This window comes from Tursiops truncatus, chromosome 13, assembly GCF_011762595.2.
Source record: "Tursiops truncatus isolate mTurTru1 chromosome 13, mTurTru1.mat.Y, whole genome shotgun sequence".
In the NCBI taxonomy this organism is placed as follows: domain Eukaryota; kingdom Metazoa; phylum Chordata; class Mammalia; order Artiodactyla; family Delphinidae; genus Tursiops; species Tursiops truncatus.
This window is the reverse complement of record NC_047046.1, coordinates 50,442,265-50,466,955: the sequence shown is the minus strand read 5'-3', so window position 1 is coordinate 50,466,955 and position 24,691 is coordinate 50,442,265. Positions and strand designations below refer to the sequence as shown.

At 36.8% G+C, this 24,691-nt stretch overlaps 1 protein-coding gene across 3 annotated transcripts in view; it reads right to left on the bottom strand.

Moving 5' to 3' along the window:
* Positions 1-24,691, bottom strand: part of ELP2 (elongator acetyltransferase complex subunit 2) — a 44,381-nt gene that overhangs the window by 7,304 nt on the left and 12,386 nt on the right. For 2 of the 3 annotated variants that reach the window (XM_004312033.4, XM_004312034.4), the window contains 13 exons: positions 24,600-24,664; positions 23,791-23,857; positions 22,976-23,116; positions 21,392-21,487; positions 20,226-20,326; positions 19,907-20,038; positions 16,345-16,494; positions 13,142-13,330; positions 10,752-10,821; positions 10,128-10,223; positions 9,915-9,972; positions 9,227-9,299; positions 178-370 (listed from right to left, as the gene is read on the bottom strand). In XM_004312033.4, coding sequence (XP_004312081.1) covers positions 178-370; positions 9,227-9,299; positions 9,915-9,972; positions 10,128-10,223; positions 10,752-10,821; positions 13,142-13,330; positions 16,345-16,494; positions 19,907-20,038; positions 20,226-20,326; positions 21,392-21,487; positions 22,976-23,116; positions 23,791-23,857; positions 24,600-24,664 — 1,431 coding nt within the window. The remainder of the gene's footprint in view (positions 1-177; positions 371-9,226; positions 9,300-9,914; positions 9,973-10,127; positions 10,224-10,751; positions 10,822-13,141; positions 13,331-16,344; positions 16,495-19,906; positions 20,039-20,225; positions 20,327-21,391; positions 21,488-22,975; positions 23,117-23,790; positions 23,858-24,599; positions 24,665-24,691) is intronic. The other variant, XM_019930401.3, reaches the window with a different exon arrangement.

Below are 24,691 nucleotides of genomic sequence, written 5' to 3'. Positions count from 1 at the left end.
TTACAAGGAAGGTCAAGTCTTCCTCAGTTATCACAAAACTTTGAAAGACTCACAACAACCAGACTCTGCCCTTCACCCTATTATCATTTCTATTTCTCTTTACACAATAGCTGCTCAAAGTAGGTAAATGGACATAACTGTTTCACTAATAATCTTCCCAACCAGCAGCTGTTTTACCTAACTCAGGTGAGATTGTGTCCTGCCTTTTCCACAGTGACCAGGTCCGATCTCTGGAAACAGCTAGTAAGAACTTGTCATCAGGAGAGAAGGCCATCTGTGTGACAGTCAAACTGTGGAAAATTAAATTCTGCACCTGTTTCCAAGATGCAGTGTTCCAAAGAATGATAGCTGCATGCTCTTTCTTAGCTGCCTATAGGACAGAGATGAAACAATAAAGCAATTAAAGTGAAATAAACTGAAAACATTTTTCAAAATAATATATTGTTTCTATGGTATTTTTTATGTATCTGTGTAAAAAATAAAACAACTTCTGAGAAAATACTATAAATACTATAACCAGGTGTAACCTCTGAGAAGAGACAGACTGGAATTAGAAATGATGAATAATTAGAGACTGGCACTGAAATCAGAATTTTAAAAATTGAGTTATATTTAACATACAATATTATATTAGTTTCAGGTGTATGACATAGTGGTTCAATATTTTTATACATTATGAAATGATCACCACAGTAAGTCTAGTTACTATCCATCATCATACAAAGTTGTTACCATATTATTGACTATATCCCCTATGGGTACCTTACATCCCTGTGACTCATTTATTTTATAACTGAAAGTTTATACCTCTTAAACCCCTACTTCAGTCATTCCTCCACCCCGCTGAAAACACCCTGTCTATTCCCTGTACCTATGAATCTGTTTCTGTTTTGTTTGTTCATTTGTTTTGGTTTTTAGATTCCATATATAAATGAAATCATTTGGTGTGTGTCTTTCTCTAACTTATTTACTCATTTCACTTAGCATAATACCCTCCAGGTCCATCCATGTTGCCACAAATGGCAAGATTTCATTCCTCTTTTTTAAGGCTGAGTAATATTCCATCACACACACACACACACACACACACACACACACACACACACACACCACCCCTTCCTTATCCATTCCTCTATCATTGGGCACTTAGGTTGCTTCCATATCTTGGCTATTGTAAACAATGCTACAATGAACATAGAGGTACATATATCTTTATAAATTAATGTTTTCATTTCCTTTGGATAAACAGCCAAAAGAAGAAGTGCTGGGTCATATGGTATAGTTCTATTTTTAATTTTTTGAGGAACCTCCATACTACTTTAATATTTTACAAGAAGAATACATCTGTGTATTAACTGTGTAATTAGTAGTTTAGAAACTTTCACTTCTGGTCAATATGGAGTAACAGGGACCAGATTTACTCTCTTGTGTGAAAAAAACTAAAAGATCAGACAAAATACACGAAATAATGGCACTCCAAAATATTAGATATCTAGCAACAAAGAACACTGATACCTAAAAGACAAAATGAATCACAGAGTAGGAAAAAAAGAAAAAAACAATCACTGAACTCTATGACAACGTCAAGCAGCCAAATATAACTATGGTCTGCAAAAGGATGAGAAAAAAATGCTTAAAAAGATAGTGGCCAAAAAATTTCCAAATTCAATGAAAACAATAAACCTACAGATCTAAGACGTTCAATAAAACCCAAGCACAAGAAACATGAAGAAAACTATACCAACAGTAATCAAATTGTTTAAAACCACTGAAAAATATAAAATTGCAGTTGGGGGAAAAAAACCCATTACTAAGTAACAAAGAAAAATGACAGTGGGCTTCTCATCCAAAACAATGCAAGTCAGAGGAAAATGGAGCAACATTTTTGAAGTACCTAAGGGAAAACCACCAATTCTTTAGCCACCACTAATACTGTTAAAAAATGAAGGAGAAATAGATCCTTTTCAGACAGGCAAAAAGCTGAAAAAATTCCTGACCAGCAGAACTGCATTATGAGGAATGTTAAGAACATCCTGTAGGCAGCACGAAAATAATATCTGATGGAAAAAATATTTTTATTATTTAAATATCTTTAGGGATAATTAACTGTTAAAGTATAAATAATATTGTGGGATTTCTGTGAAGAAGTAAAATGTACAAAAACAATACCACAAAGTAGAAGGAAATGAAAGTATACTTATGTTATCATACACAAATAGTGCAGTATTACTTGATGGTAAACTGTGGTAAATTAAAGATATATAGTATAAAATGTGAAACAACCAATAAAATAACAAAGAGTTATATCTACTAAACAAAACAAAAGAAATAAAATGGAATCATAAAAAGGAATCACTTAATCCAAAATAAGTATAATGGATCAAAGAACAGATAGATCAAATAGAAAACAAATAGCAAGATGACAGGAGTTAATCTATCATATCAATTATTACGTCAAATGCAAATGATCTAATAAGCACCCCTATTAAAATGAAAGATTATCAAGATGAGAAAAACAGCAAGACCCAATTATATGCTGTCTCCAAGAAACCCACTTGAAATAAAAGGAAACAAACAGCTTAAAGTAAAATGATGGAAAAAGATACATAATTCAAGCACTACTCAAAGGAAACCTGGAGTGGCTACACTAACATCAGAGAAAGTAGACTTCAGAGCAGAAAATATTACCAGAAGTAAAGAGGTTCATTGCATAAGAAACTAGTCAGTTAATCAAGAGAAAATAACCATCATAAATGTTTAGGATCTAACAACAGAACTTCAAAAATACATAAAGTACAAACTGAAGGAACTATAAGGATTAAAAGACAAGTCCACAATTATAGTTAGAGATTTCAAAATGCCATTCACGACAGAACCAAAAGAATAAAGTAGACAATATTGTCAACCAATGTAATTCGTATTTTCAGAACACTTGACCCAAAATAAACAGAATCCAAATTCTTCTCAAAAGAACATGGAAATTTACCAAGATTAAGTATCAAAGGATTGAAGTCATACTATGTTTTCTGAACAAAATAAACTTAAATTAGAAATCAATAACAGAAAGATATCTGAAAAACACTCAGTATATGGAAACTAATACATTTCAAAATAACCTAAGTTAAAAAATAAAATCAAAGAGAAATTAGAAAGTGCTTTTAATTGAATGAAAACACAACGTATCAAAATTTGCAGAATGCCTCGAAAGCAATACTTAGAGGAAAACTTATAGCACTTAACACCTATATTAGAAAGAAAGATCTAGAATCAATGACCTCAGTTTTAACCTTATTAGAGACAGAAAAAGAAATGAGGACTTCCCTGGTAGTGCAGTGGTTAAGAATCTGCCTGCCAATGCAGAGGACACGGTTCAAGCCCTGGTCCAGGAGGATCCCACATGCCGCGGAGCAACTAAACCTGTGTGCCACAACTACTGAGCCTGTGCTCTACAGCCTGTGAGCCACAAATACTGAGCCCACGTGCCACAACTACTGAAGCCTGTGCACCTAGAGCCTGTGCTCCGCAACAAGAGAAGCCACCACAGTGAGAAGCCAGTGCACCACAATGGAGTGCAGCTCCTGTTCGTCGCAACTAGAGAAAGCCCGTATGCAGCAACGAAGACCCAATGCAGCCAAAAGTAAATCAAAATAAATAAAATAAATAAACCAAAAGCTTGTTCTCTGAAAATATTAATAAAATCATAAACTCATTAATTTCCTGGTCAATTCCCAGAATTCTCTCCCACAAAAAAAAAAAAGAGGGTATGAGAGAAAAGAGACAAATTGCCAATAACAGGAATAAGAAAGGTAACATCACCAGGGATTCTTCAGGTAATAAAAGGATCAAAAGGGAATACTATGAACAACTTTATGCCAATAAATATGACAAATCAGATAAAAGGGGCAAATTTCCTGAAAGACACAAACCATCAAAGTACACCCACGAAAAATTAGATATCTTGAATGAAATAGCCCTGTATCTATTTAAAAAATTATAGGTAGTTAAAAACCTTCCCACAAAGATAACTCAAGGTCAGTTTGCTTCACTGGGAAATTCTACCAAATATTTAAAAAAGGAAATACCAATTCTTCACAAACTCTTCCAGAAAATTGCAAAGGAGGAAATATTTCTATGAGGCTAATATTACTGTGATACCAAAACCAGATGAAGCCATTACAAGGAAAGAAAACTACACAGCAATGTCTCTCACATACTATATATGAAAGTTTTAAACAAAATTTTAGCAAATTGAATCCAACAATATATAAAAATATAAGAAATCATCAACAATATGAAAAGGCAACCTACTGAATGGGAGAAAATGTTTGCAAATCATCTGATAAGGGGTTAATATAAAAACTATATAAAGAACATATACATCTGAATAGCAAAATATAAAATTAAATTAAATAAAAAATAGGCAAAGAATCTAAATAGACATTTTTCCAAAGAAGACATATACATGGCCAACAGAAACATGAAAAGATGCTCAACATCACTAATCATAAGGGTAATGCAAATCAAAACCACAATGAGATATCACCTTACACCCATTAGAATGGCTATCAACAAAAAGACAAGGAATAAGTGCTGGAGAGGATATGGGGAAAAGGGAATCCTGTGCCTTGCTGGTGGAAATGTAAACTGGTGCAGCCACTATGAAAAACAGTATGGAGGTTCCTCAAAAAATTAAAACTGGAATTAACATATGATCCAGCAATTCCACTTCTGGGTATTTACCCAAAGAAAATAAAAACACTAACTTGAAAAGATATGTGTACCCCCATGTTCACTGCAGCATTATTTATGATAGCCAACATATGGAAACAACCTAAGTGTCCATCAAATGGATAAAGAAAATGGATCAATGGATAAAGAAAACGGACAGACACACACACCATGGTGGAAGAGTATTCAGCCATAAAAAACAATGAGGGCTTCCCTGGTGGCGCAGTGGTTGAGAGTCCGCCTGCCGATGCAGGGGACACAGTCGCGGAGCGACTGGGCCCGTGAGCCATGGCCGCTGAGCCTCCGCGTCCGGAGCCTGTGCTCCGCAACGGGAGAGGCCACAACAGTGAGAGGCCCGCGTACCGCAAAAAAACAAAACAAAATAAAACAAACAAAAAAAAACAATGAAATATTTCCATTTGTGACAACATGGACAGACCTTGTGGGCATTATGCTAAGTGAAATAAGTCAGACAAAGACAAATACTGTACGATCTCACTTATAAGCAGAATCTAAAAACAGCAACAATAAAAAAACCCACCAAGCTCATAGACATACAGAGAATGAATTGGGAGATGCCAGAAGCCAAGACTGGGGGATATATGAAATGGGTGAAGGGAGTCAAAACGTACAAACGTCCAGCTATAAATAACTAAGTCAGGGGGATGTAACATAGAGCATGGTGATTATAGTTAATATTACACTGCGTATTTGAAAGTTGCTGAAATCTTAAAAGTCCTCAGCAGAAAAAAAAAAAAATTTCTTGTAACTATGTATGATGATGGATGTTAGCTAGACTTATTGTGGTGATCACTTCACAATGTATACAAATATTGATCATTATGTTGTACACCTGAAACTAATATAATGTTATATATGTCAGTTATACCTCAATAAAAAGAATAATTGAAAAAATATATATATATATATAATATAAGCATTTGGGATTTGGTTCCAGGAATGCAAAGTTGGTTCATCATTTGAAAAATCAATCCATGTAATTCACCATATTAATAAACTAAAATGGGAAAAACATATGATCATGTTAAGAGATAAAGAAAAAACATTTGACAAAACCTAACATCCATTCCTGATAAAAACTCTCTGCAAACTAGGAACCGCAGGGAGATTTTGCCACCTGATAAAGAAGAGCCATAAAAAAAATCCACAGCAAGCATAACACTTAATGGACAAAACTAAATATTCTGTTGCTGAGATGAGGAATAAGGTGAGGACTTCTGATATTACAACGTCTAGTCAACATTAAGACATCCATATGGGAAAGGAAGAAGTAAAATTTTCTTTATTCACAGGCAACATAAGCATCTATGTGGAAAATCCAATATCTACAATAAAGCTATAAGAAGTAATAAGTTTAGCAAGTTGCAGGATAAAAGACTGATTACAAAAAGCAACTGCATTTCCTTATGTGAGCAATGAACAATCTGACATAAAATATATGAAATAAGGATAAATCTGACAAAATATGTGTAAGACCTGACACTGAAAAGTACAAAATATTCCTGATAATATTAAGATGTTAACACTGGGGAAAATTGGGTAGGAGGTATAATGGTATTCTAGGTACTATCTCTGCAACTTTCGTTAAATATAAAATTATTCCAAAATAAAAGGCTTACTAAAAAAAAACAAACAAAACCCTGAGAGAAATTAAAGATCTAAATAAATGAGAGGCATACTGCATTCATGTGTCAAGACTCAATATTGTTAAAATTCTTCCACAATTAATCTATAGATTCAATGCAATCCCCATCAAAATTCCAGCACATACTTTTGTAGAAACTGTCAAGCTGATTATAAAATTCATGTGGAAAAGTAAAGAACCTAGAATAGCCAAAATACATTTGAAAAGTGAGAAGAGAGTTAGAAGACAATTACTTCCTGGTTTCAAGACACAGTATAAAAAGCTATAGTTGTTAAAGAGACTGTGGCACTGGCATCAAAACAGGAAAGAAAAAAAAAAAAAGATGAGTAGGACAAAATAAAGTCTAGAAATAGACCCAAACATATATGGACAGCTAATTTTGACAAAGATGCAAAAGGTACGAGGTGAAGGGATAGTCTTTTCAACAAATAATGATGGAACAACTGGATATCCACATGCAAAAAAAATCAACTGTAATATATACTCCATACAACAGGAAGAATTAATAAAAGATGTATCATAGGTCTAAACATAAAACTTAAAATCTATAAAACTCCTAGAACAAAATGCGGCAGAAGAACTTGAGTCAGGCAAAGATTTCTTTCTTTCCTTTTTCTTTTATGGCCACTCTGCACAGCATGCGGGATCTTAGTTCCCTGACCAGGGATCAAACCTGTGCCCCCTGCAGTGGGAGTGTGAAATCATAACCACTGGACCACCAGGAAGTCCCAGGCAAAGATTTCTTAGATACTACATTAGAAGCACAAACCCAATACAGAAAAAAATTGATAAATTAGACTTCACCAAAACATACAACTTCTGCTCTTTGAAAAACATTGTTAAGAAAATGAAGGAAATGTCACTGGGGAAAACTACCTACATAGCATATATCTGATAAAGTAGTATCCAGTGTATATAAAGAGCTTTTCAAAATTCGGTAATAAGAAAACAATACAATAAAGAACTGGGCAAAAGATTTGACCAGATACTTCATCAAAGAAGACATACAGTTGGAAAATTAGCACATGAAAAGCTGTTCAACATCATTAATCATTACGGAAATGCAAATTACAGGCACAATGAGATATTACAAACCTATCAGAATGGCTAATGTTAAAAAGATTGACAATACCACGCCCTGGTGAGGGCGTGGAGCAACTGGAACTCTCATGTATTGCTAGTGGGATTGTAAAATGGTACAGCCACTTTGGAAAATAGTTTGTCAATTTCTTAAAAATTTAAATATACATCTACCATATACCCAGCAATTCTACTCATATGTATTTACTCAAGAGAAATGAAAGCATATATCCATGCAAAGACTTGTATACAAATATTCATAACTGCTTTATTAATAAAAGCCAAAAACTGGAAACCACCCAAATGTCCATTAATAAGTGTATGGATCAACAAATTGTAGTATATCTGTAAAAGGGAAGACTATGCAGAAAAAAAAATGAGCAACTGATACATGGAACAACATGGATGAATCTCAAATTATTACGCTAAATGAAAAAAGCCAGATGAAAAAGAGTGCATACTATATGACTCCATTTATACAAAAATTTAGAAAATGTAAACTACTCTATCATGATAAAAAGCAGATTAGTGGTTTACTAGGGATGGGGCAGAGGAAATTTGGGGGGCTGATGGTATGTTCACTATCTTGATATGTAGTGATGATTTCACAGGTATAAACATATGTCAAAATTTATCAAATTGTTCACTTTCAACATGCAGTTGACAGCACGCTAATGACACCTAAATAAAGCAGCTAAAAATGTTAGTTCAAAAAAGAAATGCACATAGTTGCTACAAGTGAGCCAACTTGAAAAGGAGAAAATAATTATGTGATTGACAGTGCCCTAAGACACAAATTAGCTGCTCAGTAGAAGCACAGTTATTCTTGCTACTTATGCCCTATTCTTTCCAAAGGGCCTTGTATTAACAGAAGGAAGTACCACCCTCTCAGTACCACCCTCACAAAGAGGACAACAAACAAGGGGGTGGGGCAGAAGGAGCACAACAATTATTTCCTAGGAGGTCCCTCAATACAGGCCAGTAGCAAGAAACCACAGCAAGAGCAGGGACAAAAAACAAACATACCAAAAAACCCCCAAAACAAAACAACCCCATAGGTGCCCATCCAGGTGGGCAGCTCTCATCATCATGCTTAAAACAGATAAATAAATTAATTTTCTTGGTGTCTTAATAAATAAATTTTAGGAAAGTTAGGGGAATGTGTAGGTCTCAGACCTTTCACACAATCCTCCACAGTATATAAATACTGAATAGCAAGTTCAAGATCATTCTCCCAGGCAGATGTCTGAGATGCACTATTCCACAGTGTCACGTGCTGGTGGCTCATTGAGCTGGCCACCATCCTGCCTCACCGTGGCAAGGGCCAAGGGACTCTACTCACTTAGGTCAGCACCCACAGTGTCCTCAAGAGATGGTCAGATGGCATACATGGTGCGGGGTTTCACCTTCTCATTCCCCTCTGTCTCCAGGACTCCCATTACTAAAAATTTATGCTACCACATTTTTAGCTCTCATTTTAAGATACCTGATTAAATAGTTTCTGAGTAGGGGCATAAATCGGCTCAAACCAAGTATTTAAGAACAAAAATGTGCAGCTGAAACAGATTTAAAAGGCAACTGCAAGCTTCTGATGGGACAGAATGGAAAAGAGACTGAGAAAGCAAGATTCAGAAAAATCAGGCACCTGTGGCCTTTCGTGTCAAATTCTGCCTCCATCACTACTAAGCTTGCAGGAGCCTGATGACTCAAATAACCTGTGACCAAGTAGAATAAAAAAGTAAAATGCCCTACCTTACAAGCTGAGGCAAGCAGTGTCTTTGAATTGCTACAAGCAACACAAAATATTTCATAACCATGTCCGTATCTAAAATTTAAAAAGAGAAAATGGATGACCCCTGTAAGTAAGTAATTAGTAAATGTACCTATTCCTGTGCTGCAAAATTTTTAAATGAGAGAAGAAATCAATCTCTCCAGCTAACACACAGTTCTTTTAAGAAACATTGTACTTTTGTCTAGGTAAATATTTGGGGTAAAAGCAGAGACTGGAGAAAAATGCCAACTTCCTAGTAGTAATACAACTTATTCAAACAACTAGATTAAAATACAAGTTTTCACCGCCAGCCAGCCACTACCATAAATAACAAACCATAGAAAGGTCCTGATAGGGAAATACTGTAGGAAAAAAAAGACCAAGAGAATAACAAAACTTAAAATTTTTTTTAAAAAGGAAAAAAAATAGTGTTATGTCTCTCTACTTTAAAAATCAAAACCAATAAATCTAGTAAATATAATACATAGCAATATAAATATCTATGTGAAGTTTGATTTTCACCCCTTATGAAGGCCATCAAGAGATGTTTACAGCAGGAGGGAAAATGTAGGTAAGAGGAAAGCAAAGGAGAAAATCAAATTGGTTGGGAAGGGGGCATCACAAGTTACGATCGAATCAGACTAAAGAGCTAAGTACAACTTAACTTACAGTTTTTGAACTTCAGGCCACAAAGTATTTTGCAGAAGATGATCCTCAGTGGGAGGTTCTACAATAAATTTATAGCATTGCAATTAATTTTTCCACTTTCATGCGGATAAACAAGTGAATTCTGCAGCACTTATTTAGGTCAGTGGTGACAGACCCCATACTATGTGTACGGTACTAACGATTCTAGAGAACCATCTTTTTGCCTTTTCTTACCAGTAAGTATGGAGGGTTGAAAGGCCACCTGGTGATATTCGAAACCAGTACTAGTTAACAGCTCCTCTTCATCAGTAGGCTGAGAAGCTATATCTCCTAGTTTAAAACAAACATCAACATCATAAATGTAGTCACCAACTTTATGTCTCCTGCACATGTCCCAATATTACGGCCACTAGTTAGAAAATAGTGGTACCTGAAGGCAGTGTAGTTCAACGCTGTATCCGCGTGATGGCAAAGCCAAGGGTATTTCCACTACTCTGGTATTTTCCAAATGCGCTCCTTAGAGCACTGGTCAATTCCATAGATTCCTTCCTTTTCCTTTGACCTAATGTTTCCCAAACTTTTTAAACTGTGGAACACATTTTTCAAGCTATCCACATTAGCATCTGTGGTTGTGAGTGCTCCATGAAATACACTTTGTAAAAGCAGCACCTATTTCAGGGTCTGCATGTGTACACAGAGTAGTTACCATGAAATAGCTCATAGAAGAGAGATGCGTGTACTGTGATTTTTAAAAATAATAAATCACCTGTAATGAACATTAGGTACATAATATACAAATGTGTAACTAGGTTTTAAGCACCACTATAGGTTCAGTAATTTTGGAGACGAAAGCCTTACCCTGAAAGACAGCTTTATTTGATAATCCCAAAGCAGGGACGGTAGCTCCTTCTGGAAGATCACCATCTTGCTGGAATAAAAAGTATGATACATGTTTTAAATGCTAAAAGTTACTGTTACCTCAGTCACTATAAAAAAATGTTATGCTCACAAATGCTGAGAAGCAGTGTAAAGACCATTTTACCATTCTGTGTAGATATCTGCCCACACTTCCATTTCCTGAACTGAGAGATGCAATACTAAGCAATCACTCTCCAGCAGAGAGGCTCCAGCTAATCCCCAGCCCCGACCCAATCCATAACGTCGGGCATCCTCTCATCCACAAGCTCACTGAACCCTGACAGCTTAATGGGTGTCAGGGTGTGACAAGGAAAGCACTGTGCTGGCTTCTAGCAAAGAATGGGCGGAGAATGGAAGGCCTGGAGCTTTATTTCCAAGAGTCTCACAGGCACATCCCTGGTGATGCTCATATAAACACACGTTTCCCAGGAAGGCACATAGTATTTTCATTAAACATATTTAAAATTTTGAATACTTTAAAACCTTGTAACAGAGTGCCCTTTGAAGTGGCAATAATCGCTTATATCCTACAATATCAATTAAATTATTACATATGAAACAAATGCTAACCATCAAAAGTGGCACATGTCCATAAGCTAAGAGCATTTCTTACAATTTAAATTTTAATACAGGGGCTGGAACTGAACACAAACATGAGCTATGGGAATTTAAACCATCACCAAGAATAGGTACCTGAAATGCAGGATGCTTTATTTTAGAAAACAAGAAAAATAAAAAACCATGGAAAAGAGCAATAAGAGGCATTCCTATATATCCCAACATTTAGTATGGGAACAAACCCAAAAAGCAGCAAGAGGCTTTCCAGTCTACAGGATTCCTGTATCTTAGGACACAGAATTGAATATACACCTGGGACTAGCCTCTTATGGAATCCTAAAACCACATTTCAATCCCTAGAATTGTCAGATCCTCAAACCAACTTGCCCTCCACCACCATATGCTCAGCACGGTATAATAACCAGTCGAGGCCTCCCTTTTGATCTTGTTCCACTGTCCATTAGCATTAGAAACAGCATAACAGAATCTTTCATCTCCTTTACCTAATCAAGAGAGCCTGTGGCCTGAGGCGCCCATGATACACTCCAAGAAACATAGTTGGACATTTCTTTTAAAATGACTCTTACTTTCTTCTCCAGTCTTACCCAGACTGGTGCTAGTGTCCCTGCCTTCAAAGTCTCTGGGCTCAAAGGTATCCTGCTCCCACATAACTCTTCGCCCCAAAGTGCTTTTCATCACTTTCTTTGTTTAGGGACCTCTGCTGGTACCAGAGTCTGAACTATGCCTGCCTCCCAAGGTCCTCCACCATTTGACTTTCCCCCAGCCCCTCCATTTCCCTCTATATACTCTTCATTCAAGCAGCTCTGGCCACCCCACTGCTCTCTGTCCTTCCATCTGCCTATCAAAATTGTACTCATCCTTTTCAAGATCAGAAGCAAATTCATGACCCAACTCTAAGTACTGCAACGGACTGTATGACGTGCACTTCTGTGTAACACAACTACCTTCCTACTTACTTTCCCTTCCTTCATAACTGGTTACTTTATAATGTTTATAACCATGTATTTTTGTAAGTGCTCAAATCTTTTGTAGAAAGGAGGTATAAACAAACATTAATAAAAACTTACCCTTTCAAAACTCAAATGAAGCCCCATTTTCTCATTACTCTACTACAGCGACCACTTCCTCCTATGAAAATTACTTTAGTCACAAGATTTAGCAATTAACTGGTTTCATCTAATAATTGCAGGTACATTAGTTCCATTGTCCACTACCCCAATCTATATCTAGATGGTAATCTCCTTGAAAATATGACCCATCTATTATGCTTTGTTTTATCGTAGTTATCAAGCACAGTGAAGACGCACAGTATTCGTGCCTTAATTTAACATTTTAATTCTTTACAGTCTCTTGGGCTTAACTGTTACAAAATTTCTTATATTAATATTTAAATTACTGCCTGCCACAGTGCACACAAAAGTTTGTCAAGCCAATAATAAAATGATTTGACTTTCTTTCTACCCATATACTCCATTTACAGCCTTAAGTGAAACTTTCTAAAATTTTCTTTTTTTTTTTTTCGGTACGCAGGCCTCTCCCGTTGCGGAGCACAGGCTCCGGACGCGCAGGCTCAGCAGCCATGGCTCACGGGCCTAGCTGCTCCGCGGCATGTGGGATCTTCCCAGACCGGGACATGATCCCGTGTCCCCTGCATCGGCAGGCGGACTCTCAACCACTGCGCCACCAGGGAAGCCCTAAAATTTTATATGAAGGGTTAACTAGATCTAGTTAACATTTAGAGGAATACTCACATTACAAAGTACGTGATTCAGTGACTGGCCCGTAATGGCACAAAAATTTTCCACAAAAATTCGAGGTGCAGAAAATACTCGAAGAACTTTTTCATCCGCTCCAGATACAAACTGAAACCTACTGATCATTGCCAAACATTTCAGGTCATATCCATGTATCTGAGGCCTTGCAATTTCATGCCAGGTCACCTGGGTATCAAAATAAGATAAACAAAAATGATCACACATTTCAAAAACTGAATTCTTTTCAACAAGCAAAATACCAGACACAAAATCATTCATTATGCCATGGAAATGTGACCATGGGGCAGATTCATCCAAGTCGTTCTGTTTATCAACAGATCAATACTTTTTATTGCTGAGTAGTATTCCCTTGTACAGCTATACCACAACTTGTTGATCTAGTCACCTACTTACAGACATTTGGGTTGTTTTCCAGTTTTTGTCTTACTAGAAAAAGTCACAAATTTTCGTGTATAAGTCTTTGCACGAATATATTTCTCTTGGGTAAATATTACCTATGGGTATAATAACTGGATGATGTGGATGTATATTTAAATTTTTAAGAAACTGCCAAATGATGTCCCAAAGTGGCTGTCCAGTTTAGAATCCCACCAGCAGTGTATGAGAGATCCAGCTGCCCACACCCTCCCTCATCAACACTAGTGCAGTCAGCCTTTCAACTGTAATCATTCTAATAGGGATGTCATAGTATCTCATTGTAGCTTTAATGTGCATTTCCCTAATGACTAATGGTATTGAGAATCTTTTCCTGTTCTTATTTTCCATCCATACATCTTCTTTGGATAAACATCTTTTGCCCCCTTTTTTTAAAAAATGGATTGTTTTCTTTTTTTTTTTTTTTTTTTTTTTGCGGTACGCGGGCCTCTCACTGCTGCGGCCTCCCCCGTTGCGTGAGCCATGGCTCACGGGCCCAGCCGCTCCGCGGCACGTGGGATCATCCCGGACCGGGACACGAACCCGCGTCCCCTGCATCGGCAGGCAGACTCTCAACCACTGCGCCACCAGGGAAGCCCAAAATGGATTGTTTTCTTATTACTGAGTTCCAAAAAGTTCTTTATATACTCTAGATAAAAATCTTTATCAGGTATGTTTTGTAAATACTTTCTCCCAGTTTGTGACTTTTCATTCTCCTGACAATGTCTTTCAAAGAGCAGAATTTCACATTTTGGTAAAGTCTGATTTATTGATTTTTTTTTTAAAGGATGATGAATAAACAACAACTGAGTTATACTGATAACAAATTACCAAGAGCCACAGAAAACCACTCCAAAATTATTTGCCTTGTTTTTTACTTGACTATAGTGTTGTTCCCAATGTCCTCAACTCTACCAATTTTAATCTACCACATGCTGCTGAAGCAGAAATGTCAGTGGCCAATTTCATTAGCTTCATAGACTGACCCAGAGTCAGTTCCATGAAGTTTTATCAGAAACTGAAGCTGACTATAGTTTCTCTGAGTATACAGTTCAATGGTTTATCAGTGGTAAAGTTTTATTGCGGTTTTTTAAAGCTCAGGGCCAAGCCTGAAAAGTTCCTTGAACAAAAACTGGCCTCGACCACTATTATTTAACACTATATGATGTTAGAAATTAGCTTTTACTACAGACTTGATAGTGTTTCTTTCTTTTTTTGGCTGCGCTACGCGGTCTGTGGAATCCTAGTTCCTTGACCAGGGACCGAACCCAAACCCGAGCCCTCGGCAGTGAAAATACAGAGTCTCAGCCACTGGACCATCAGGGAATTCCCTTGTCAGTGTTTCCTAATGAGTTACATCTAAAATTACAAGGTATTATGAGAACTTTTATGTGGAACTGAAGTAAACACATTTTGACAGCTAACATTTTAATTGTTTGAATTATAAAGAATATGTGTATGCTTAAGTTTCCTTTCACTGAAATACAGTTGAAATAAAATGTAGTGTTATGTTAGTTTCAGGTGTGTAACATAGTGACTCGACATTTAAATACATTACAAAATCGTCAACCATGGTAAGTCTAGTAACCACCTGTCCCCATACAAAGTTATTACAGCATTATTCACCATATTCCTTATGCTGTATATCACACTCTTGTGACTTATTTATAACTAGAAGTTTGTGCCTCTTAATCCCTTCACCTATTTCACCTGGCTTCAAACCTCTGGCAAACACCCGTTTTTTTTTCTTTGCATCTATAAGTCTGTTTTCACTTTGTTCGTTTGTTTTGTTTTTTAGACTCCACATATTAGATCATAAGGTATTTGTCTTTCTCTATCTGACTTATTTCACTCAGCACAATACCCTCCAGATCCATGTTGTGATAAATGGCAAGACTTCATTTTTTTTTCCATTTTTAAAAATTTTTTATTTTTTAATTTTATTGAAGTAGTTGATCTACAATGTTGTGTTAATTTCTGCTGTACAGCAAAGTGACTCAGTTGTGCATATATTTCAGACTTCATTTTTTTAATAGCTGAGTACTATTCCATTGCCTATATACCACATCTTCTTCATCTACTCATCAATGGACACTTAGCTGCTTCCATATCTTGGCTATTATAAATAATGCTTCAATAAACAAAGAGGTGAATACATTTTTTCTAATTAGTGTTTTTGTTTTCTTCAAGTAAATACCCAGAAGTAAGACTGCTAGATCATGGGGTGGTTCTATTTTTAATATTCTGAGAAACCTCAATACCATTTTCCACAGTGGCTGCACCAAACTTACATTCCCACCAACAGTGCAGGAGGACTCCTCTTCTCCACCTCCTGGCCAACAGTCATTATTTGTTATCTATTTGATGATGGCCATTCTGACAGGTGTGGGGTGGTAACTCATTGTGGTTTTGATTTGCATTTCCCTGATGATTAGTGATGCTGAGCATCTTTTCATGGGTCTGTTGGCCATCTGTATGTCTTCTTTGGAATGCTTCAGTTTTTAAGAAAATACGAAACCATTTTCCAGACTGGCTATACCATTTTGCATTCCCATTAGCAATGTAAGAAAGATCCGGTCACTCGGCATCCTTACAACCACTTGCTATTGTCAGTATTTTATACCTTAGCCATTCTAGAGGGTGTGTAGTGGCATCTCATCATGGATTTAATCTGCATTTCCCTAATGGCTAATGTTGCTGTTCCACTTTTCATGTGCTCATGGATGTTTTGTAAAGTGGATCAGTCAAGTAGGAAGACATTTTACCTGTGATTGGTCTTTTCTCTTCCATGGAGCAAAAAGTCGAGTTGTCTGGTCATTACCAACAGTAATGATAAATTCTCCTTCTGGATCCCATGTTAGGTCTTGGACACCATCAAAGTGTCCTGAAATAACAATCTCTGGAGTCCACTCTCTCTGCAATGAAAGTGCTCATGACACATCAAAATAATCAAAGACCATCACTCAAAATTAAACCTGATAATGCCTTCATCACTCAGGTCTGATATGGGAAAGACCTTAGCCCCCAAGCAAGGTGAAGAGCTAAGTAAACAAGATGGGAACTTAAAGTAATAGGATCTGTTTTCCAGTCAAGTATCAATATATTAGAACTTAAACATTCAAGCATGCGTTGTGTCCTTCAAAGCAGTAACCTTGGGAAAGTCCCCTCCATTCATCATTTATGACTGCCTCCTAGAACACTGCCTAACCTTTTGGGCCTCAATTAACCCTTCTGTAAAAGAGCTACCTAGATCATACGTTTGTTACAAGAATTAGATGAATCTATATTTGTACAAGGCTGGCCCATACTAGATACTATGTGAGTATTTATCTGTCAAACTAAATAGTAGAGCACTGTGTAATGTGAGTCTGTAGATTCTGTGTGCCTGACCAACTTTCTTTATTAAGTGAAAAGAGCTGTAGGTGTAGAGGACAGAGGTTAAATCAAACATAGTTAGTCCACCTCCTGAGGGAACCTGCATCAGCAACCACATAAACAAACAGTGAAATGAAATACAGAAAATGTCATATGCCTGGTCCACAGAGCATCTTTTTCAACAACTCAAGTGGTGGTAAAACTTGAACTTTAGAGGAAAATTATATTTGTATAAATAGCTAAAAGGTCATTCAAAGCCAAGTCTGATTAATATGGTCAGCTAAGCTATATTATTTTCTGGTCAAAAACATGAATAGGCTGGAACAAAGAAATGCTGTTAATTTCTTCTGTGACATAAAAATTGATTCTAAAGTTAGCACTAATGGGAGGTTCCAAAAAGTTCTGAACAAAGTGCAGCACTTTTGACTATGGGTACAGTCCTAAAGGGCAGTGTTTGTTTTTAGAAATCACCCCTGATTGCAATAAATTTCCACTCTGGTGTGGGATGCTGACAATGGAGGAGGCTGTGCATGTGTGGGGGGAAGGGGAAAATGGGAACTCTGCATTTTCTGCTCAGTTTTTCTGTAAACCTAAAATTTCTCTAAAAAATAAAGTCTAGGGACTTCCCTGGCGGTCCAGTGGTTAAGACTTCACCTTCCAATGCAGGGAGTGCGGGTTTGATCTCCGGTTGGGGAGCTAAGATCCCACACGCCTCTCAGCCAAAAAACCAAACCATAAAACTGAAGCAATATTGTAACAAATTCAATGAAAGACTTTAAAATTGGTCCTCATCAAAAAGCAAAAAAAAATATTTAAAATAAACAAAAGTCTATAAAAAATCACCCTAAATACTTGGTAAATAGCTATTATAAATATGAAGTCAAGTTACAAGCAAAAGTACAGTGAAATTCTGTCCTCTGGTTTGAGTTTCTCCCTACTTAACTGATGCTTTTTTCTATGAAGGCCCTCTGAAGACCAGCTGAAATACAGCTCAAAGGAGCTCTGAACAAAATTAAGGGACTTCCCTGGTGGTACAGTGGTTGAGAATCCGCCTGCCAATGCAGAGGACACAGGTTCGAACCCTGGTCCAGGAAGATCCCACATGCCACGGAGCAACTAAGCCTGTGCACCACAACTACTGAGCCTGCGCTCTAGAGCCCGCAAGCCACAACTACCGAAGCCCGCGCTCTAGGGCCCATGCTCTGCAACAAGAGAAGCCACCACAGTGAGAAGGTCTGCACACCACAATGAAGAGTAGCCCCCGCGAGCCACAACTAGAGAAAGCCCGCACGCAGCTACGAAGACCCAACACAGCCAAAAATAAAGTAAAAAAAAAGAACAAAATTACATTCATCCTAAAAAATATCTTATTTACAAGTGTCATAGCTAATGGTTCCCTGGTTCATTTAACAGTAAAAACAGTCTTAAAGATCAACTCCAAATCGAAGATACAAGGGAAAAGTAAATCACTCCCTATACTGAGAATTCAAATCCTCCTACCTGACACAACTATTACAAAGCCCACAAAATAAAGGTCATGCAAATCCATGAATTTGTACTTAAGTACCACACACTAACCAATTGCACCACTGGGGCTCCATGAATTTTTACTTTGTAAGGGAAGCCATAAGCTGCACATTCAAAATCTGCTAACTCACATTTTGCTCTATGTTCTGACTTCTTTGATTTCTTTATTTAAAATATATAGTACCCAGTATGTACCAGGCCCTACTTCTCATACTATACCAATATTAATTCATTTTAGTATCATAAAAATCCTCTGAGTAGGTGCTATTACTGTCCACATTTTACTGATGAGGAACCTGAGACAAAAGTTCAGTAATGACCTCAAAAACACAGCTAGTAAGTGCTAGGGCCAAGATCCGTGTGCTCCTACCCACTTTTCCTGCTATCTCATTTCCCCAAACCCAAAAAAGCAGATCAGAAGCAAATTAGAAAGAAGAGATTGGAATAATGCTGAGAGGCAGCTAAATGATTAGAGGAAGATTACCCCTCTCTGAGAAGAGACTAAAAACTATAAGATCTAGAACAGCCCAATATTTGGAGGACTATTTAGAATTACACATATCAAGAGCCCCTGAGAGAATTAATATATTTTGTCATAAAATAACAGGTGCTTCTAATGCCCTTGTGTCAGTCATTCATTCAATAATTATCAATGGAGTACCTAGCTATCCAACAGGAAAATATCAAATTATGTTATTTTTAAGAAGACAAGAGGGACTTCCCTGGTGGCGCAGTGGTTAAGAATCTACCTGCCAATGCAGGGGACATGGGTTCAAGCCCTGGTCCGGGAAGATCCCACATGCCACGGAGCAACTAAGCACGTGCACCACAACTACTGAGCCTGCACTCTAGAGCCCGTGAGCCACAACTACTGAGCCCGCGAGCCACAACTACTGAAGCCTGCATGCCTAGAGCCCGTACTCCACAACAAGAGAAGCCACCGCAATGAGAAGCCCGTGCACCACAACGAAGAGTAGCCCCCACTCGCAGCAACTAGAGAAAGCCTGTGCACAGCAACGAAGACCCAACACAACCAAAAATAAATTAATTAATTAAAAAAGAAAATTAATTTTAAAAAAGACGAAGAAATTATACATTTTAGGAAAAACTCCTACCACAAAATGTATATAGCTTTAATGGAGAGCTTAAAATTTATACAGCTTTAACTTCCCTTATGTAAGTTTACCTACCTGCAAATTTCAGTATCTCAACAATGCTGGACAACTGAATTTTATTCTTAGAAAAGCATGAGTTTCTTAACTAATATAACTACAGAATAAATTTACATAAAGAAGTGATGTCACCTGAACTTAAATGCCTCTACTATGCTTCTGTAGAGTGTTATACGTAAAACAACAGTTTTCCTAGGTTTCACGTAGGATTCACTTTATCTAATCAGAAATGATTTAAAAGCACTTTTCTTACTGGGTTAGTGGCATTCTGTTTCCAAAGGTGCAGTGCCCCGTGGAAAGCATGAGCAATGATCATGGAGCCATCTTCACTGAACTGGCAATCATAAAATCCCAGGGTATTGCCACCTACTTCTCCTACTCGAACCTATTCAACAATAGACGAAAAACAATTCAGAACCAATTTCTCACAACAGAAATCACTCATTCCAGAGATTATGTTCTCACTTATTTAACGTACACAAAGAGCAAATATTTGCAGCTCTAGGAATACAGACTTGGGATTTATTGTTTAATAAACCCAGTTTTCTGTTCCTTAAGTATTCACATTTTACCTGTTCTAGCCAAACGCCTGACTCTTCATCTGGAGCCCAAAGAATCATGGTTTTATCCATTGAGGCAGACAATAATCTCACTGGCTGTTGCAGAACACCATCTAAAGAAAAAAAAAAACAAAACTAATGCCTTTAGGTGATCAACAAGCATCCTGTTTGTAGATTACCAGAAAAACATAACATGGGTACTATAAGAACATTCACTGTTGCACTGCAATAGCAAAACATTGGAAACAACACAAAAGTCTATCAGTAGAAGACCAGATAAACAAGTTGTGGTAATATTTAGACAATGAAATGTTATACTGCAATAAAAATAAGTAAATTAGAGTTACATGAAGCCAAACCATGTTAAGCTAAAAAGACAGGTCGTATGAGGACAAAGGCATATTGATATCAAGTTTTAATAGCTGTAAAACAATACTGTTTATGGTTACACAAATGTGCAGTAAAAGTATAAAAATATGCATGGGAATAATATACACTGAATTCAGCCTCAAGGGAAGGATGAAGGGGAAAAGGTTCAGGAAAAACTATACAGGGATTCCCCAGTTTCTATAATATTTAATTTATCTTTTTTTAACTGCAGCAAATATAGCATAATATAATAAAAGCTGGATGGTGTTACCTGAGCATTAATTATTGCTATTCTCTATTGTTGTCTTGGGGAAGGGGCTGGGGGAAGAACATGAGGCTGCTGCCGTGCGCACCTCTACACCCCAGCATCAGTCGTCACTCCATAAACAGAAGTTAAGGGCAAAAGAAAGAGTGGGAAGTCTTTACTTTTTCATAAATGATGTATCTTGATATTACCAACTTTATATTTCCAAGGGTAAAGGTTCCAGTGAAGCTGGCTTGAAAGTTAACTTCTCTTAAATCCCATAAGGACTAGGTAAAAACTTTAAAGAAAAAAAGTTAAAAGGCATATGGCAGTTATGGCATCATGGCAGGAAGCATACTTTTCCCTCTTAGAAATACAATTTTCAACAGAATTGAGTGTCTAGCAGAACAGGGCTGCAGTATTACACTTTGCCAACTTGAAACTGTCTTATAGTCGATATTCCTAATTACACTCAAAAAATATCCTCTACTTCATTTGTTCAGCTTAAAATTCTGTAAGTGAGATTGTACTGAAATGACAGCTTTGTGTATGTTTTTCTTCCTACCTTTGTAAAATGAAGGCTGCCAATGAACTGCATTTACCCAGTTTTCATGACCAGCCAGCACAGTCTCCAGAGTAACTGCAAATGCTATTTTAATACCTGCAACAACAAAAAAAGGATTCTTTCCACAAAGCTCTTCTAAAAATAACATTTTCAATACCAGCTCGGTTGTACAATTACATCCAAAGAAAAAAAATCAGAAAAGAACATGATTTATTTTCAACAAAAAGCATTCATTCTAAATTTCATTAACTTTACCCACTGTTCATAACTACAGGAGAAAAAAGTTCTAAAGATATATAAATTTTTTTTACATTTTCACTACCTAGTCACAATAAAAATTAAGGAATATGTTCTATTTTAAATTTTCAGGGATACTCTTACACTGCAATTAAAAAACAAAAACAGGGAATTCCCTGGCGGTCCAGTCAGTGGGACTCCACACTTTCACTGCCAAGGTCCCGGGTTCAGTTCCTGGTTGGGGAGCTAAGATCCTGCAAGCCACACAGTGCAGCCAAAAAAACAAAAAAGACTCAAAAAAAGCAAAAACAGACATGCCAGCCTCCTTGCTATCCTCACTCATTTTGTGTAATAAGTCTAAAGTACCATTTAAAAAAAAAACCTAAGATAAATGCAGAAATAAAGGAAGTCAAATCAGTACTGTGACCTTTCAAACAAAATAATTAATGAAAATATCACAAAAATGTTCATATTTGGAAATAGCTACTCACAATATGCTGGTTATAGTATTTCTTGGTTCTCTCCAGAAATCTGTTACCAAATCTCAACTCCAATGGGCTTTACAACCAAGAAGAGTAATGACAAAGAATATTCCTGGATGAAATGTTTACTGAGGACTTATTTTATAATTTAGATATACATCCAAAAATATCTCCTTCAAATACAACATCCCAACAGGATCTACCATGGAGGATTACTGTTCTGATGCCAGATAGTAAGAAAATCAGAATTATATATACTACTCAAATATAGGGATTTAGTTGTCTCTGATGAATATCCTCCAAAAAAGGTATGAATAATTCACATTAACCCTTTAGATATTCCTATGCTAAAACTGCAAATTAAGTAATATTTTACAAACTAATTTATTGAGAAAGTAACATTATTTTCAGCAATTTAAAAAAATCTCACTAACATGGTTCAGAAAGAAAATAAGTTTCATATATGAAAAATGACTTACCCTCACATAAAAATAAAAAAGGAAAAATGCACATATCAGTTTCAGCTAGGGATCTGATACTTCTGAAAACCTAACCTTCGGGCTTCCCTGGTGGCGCAGTGGTTGAGAGTCCGCCTGCCAATGCAGGGGACACAGATTCGTACCCTGGTCCGGGAAGATCTCACATGCCGCGGAGCGGCTGGGCCCGTTGAGCCATGGCCGCTGAGCCTGCGCGTCCGGAGCCTGTGCTCCGCAATGGGAAAGGCCACAACAGAGGCCTGCGTACCACAAAAAAAAAAAAAAAAAAAACAAAAAACCTAACCTTCACATATGTGTGTAGTGAAACATAAGTAAATCAGCTAGGAAACCTGAGTATTGTTAAATCAAATATTTTCATTATTACTCACTTTCACTTTCTATAGTAAAAGTATTTTCTTTCAGTCTTATATTATCATCTTCCTGAGTTTCTAAAAATGTCGATTTTATATACAGCCTCCATATGCGTATCAGGCAATCTTGTGAACAGCTTGCTAGGAAAAGATCTCTACCTAATTAAAAAAACAAATTTTATTACTTTTAAAACATTCTGTTCTTAAATTTAAGTATAAGAGTTTTTCTTCTACAATATACACATTTCTAGATTTCCTGAAAAAATTAGACTTTGCTTCCTTATCCTTCATTCATTTGACCTATATTCATTTTCAATAACACTGACAAATATAGACAATGCTAATAAATGGTTATAATATGTGGTATTCCTATACAATCTATTAATTTCTAAAAAGAACTTCTCAAGAATGTCTGCATGTGTAACAACTAGTGTCCTCTTACAAACATCAACTTGTTTCATCCTCTACCAACCCAACTAATAGTTAATACAAGGGATAAGTATCCTCTTTTCTAATCGGGCCAATAGGAAAATGTTACATACAAAGAAAATTTTTAATTAAAACATACACGGGGGACTTCCCTGGTGGTACAGTGGTTAAGACTCCACACTCCCAATGCAGGGGGCCCGGGTTCAATCCCTTCTCAGGGAACTAGATCCCACATGCATGCCGCAACTAAGGAGCCGACAAGCCACAACTAAGGAGCCCGCCTGCTGCAACTAAGACCCGGTGCCACCAAATAAATAAATAAATAAATAAATAAATAAGAGGTTGCTTTGAAATTACACATACTTGTCCCCATTATATGTACTTTAGCAAAATTTCATACTGACCAAAGGCTGCCCATTCCACGCCTCTTATCCAATCCTCATGTCCAGATAGAAAAAGCACTTTCTGAAACTAGTAAGATAACAAAAATCATAGGACTTGATGTAAGAATTTAATATTTTCATGTATATCAGTGACTTAATTTGGTCCCAGCCAGTCTGACTGCATTGCTTTTTTTTTTTTTTACTGGTAACACTATCTGATCAGACATCAGATAGAGCTCTCATTTGGGAATGAAAAATCTCATAATCATCCAAATTTAACTGAGCAATCCTGAGCAGATAATATCTGTAGTTCTCAAATACACTAAACATTCCCAAGGTAAAATGACATATGCTGTGGACACAATATAGAAAAAAGCTGGGTGGTTGAACATTCACAGTCATTTTTAACTTTCTTATAAAATGCAAAGAAACAAATACCTCTGTTATTAACTAAACGAGCCTAGAGTTAACCAACCCTCTTTCTGAAACTTCCCTCTAGTTTAACCACTCAAAGAATAGGTAAAGCTCAGAAGGACAAATAACCACTGCTAGGGAAGACAAAACACTACTACAGCATCTTCCTTCTCTTCTTCCCCACCTAACGACCTGTTTCCCCCAACGCCTCTGGACCTGGTAGCCAAAGCAGCAGCAGTATACCTGGTGTTCAAAGAGTGCAAAACTGTTTAATGGAAGACTGCCAGAAAAGATTCTCCTATTGGATTATTTAGATTGGAACATCCCCCAAATCCTATAATCTAGAAATAATCTGTATTAAGATATGTAATTAAGCAGAACATAATTCTAGCCTCTTAAGAAACATCATTAATTACCTGATCATTCTGTTGAACAAATAAGTGAATTTTGCAGTCATCATCGCCACATGCTAATATTGGTACTGGTGGGGGGAAAAGAGGCATTGCTG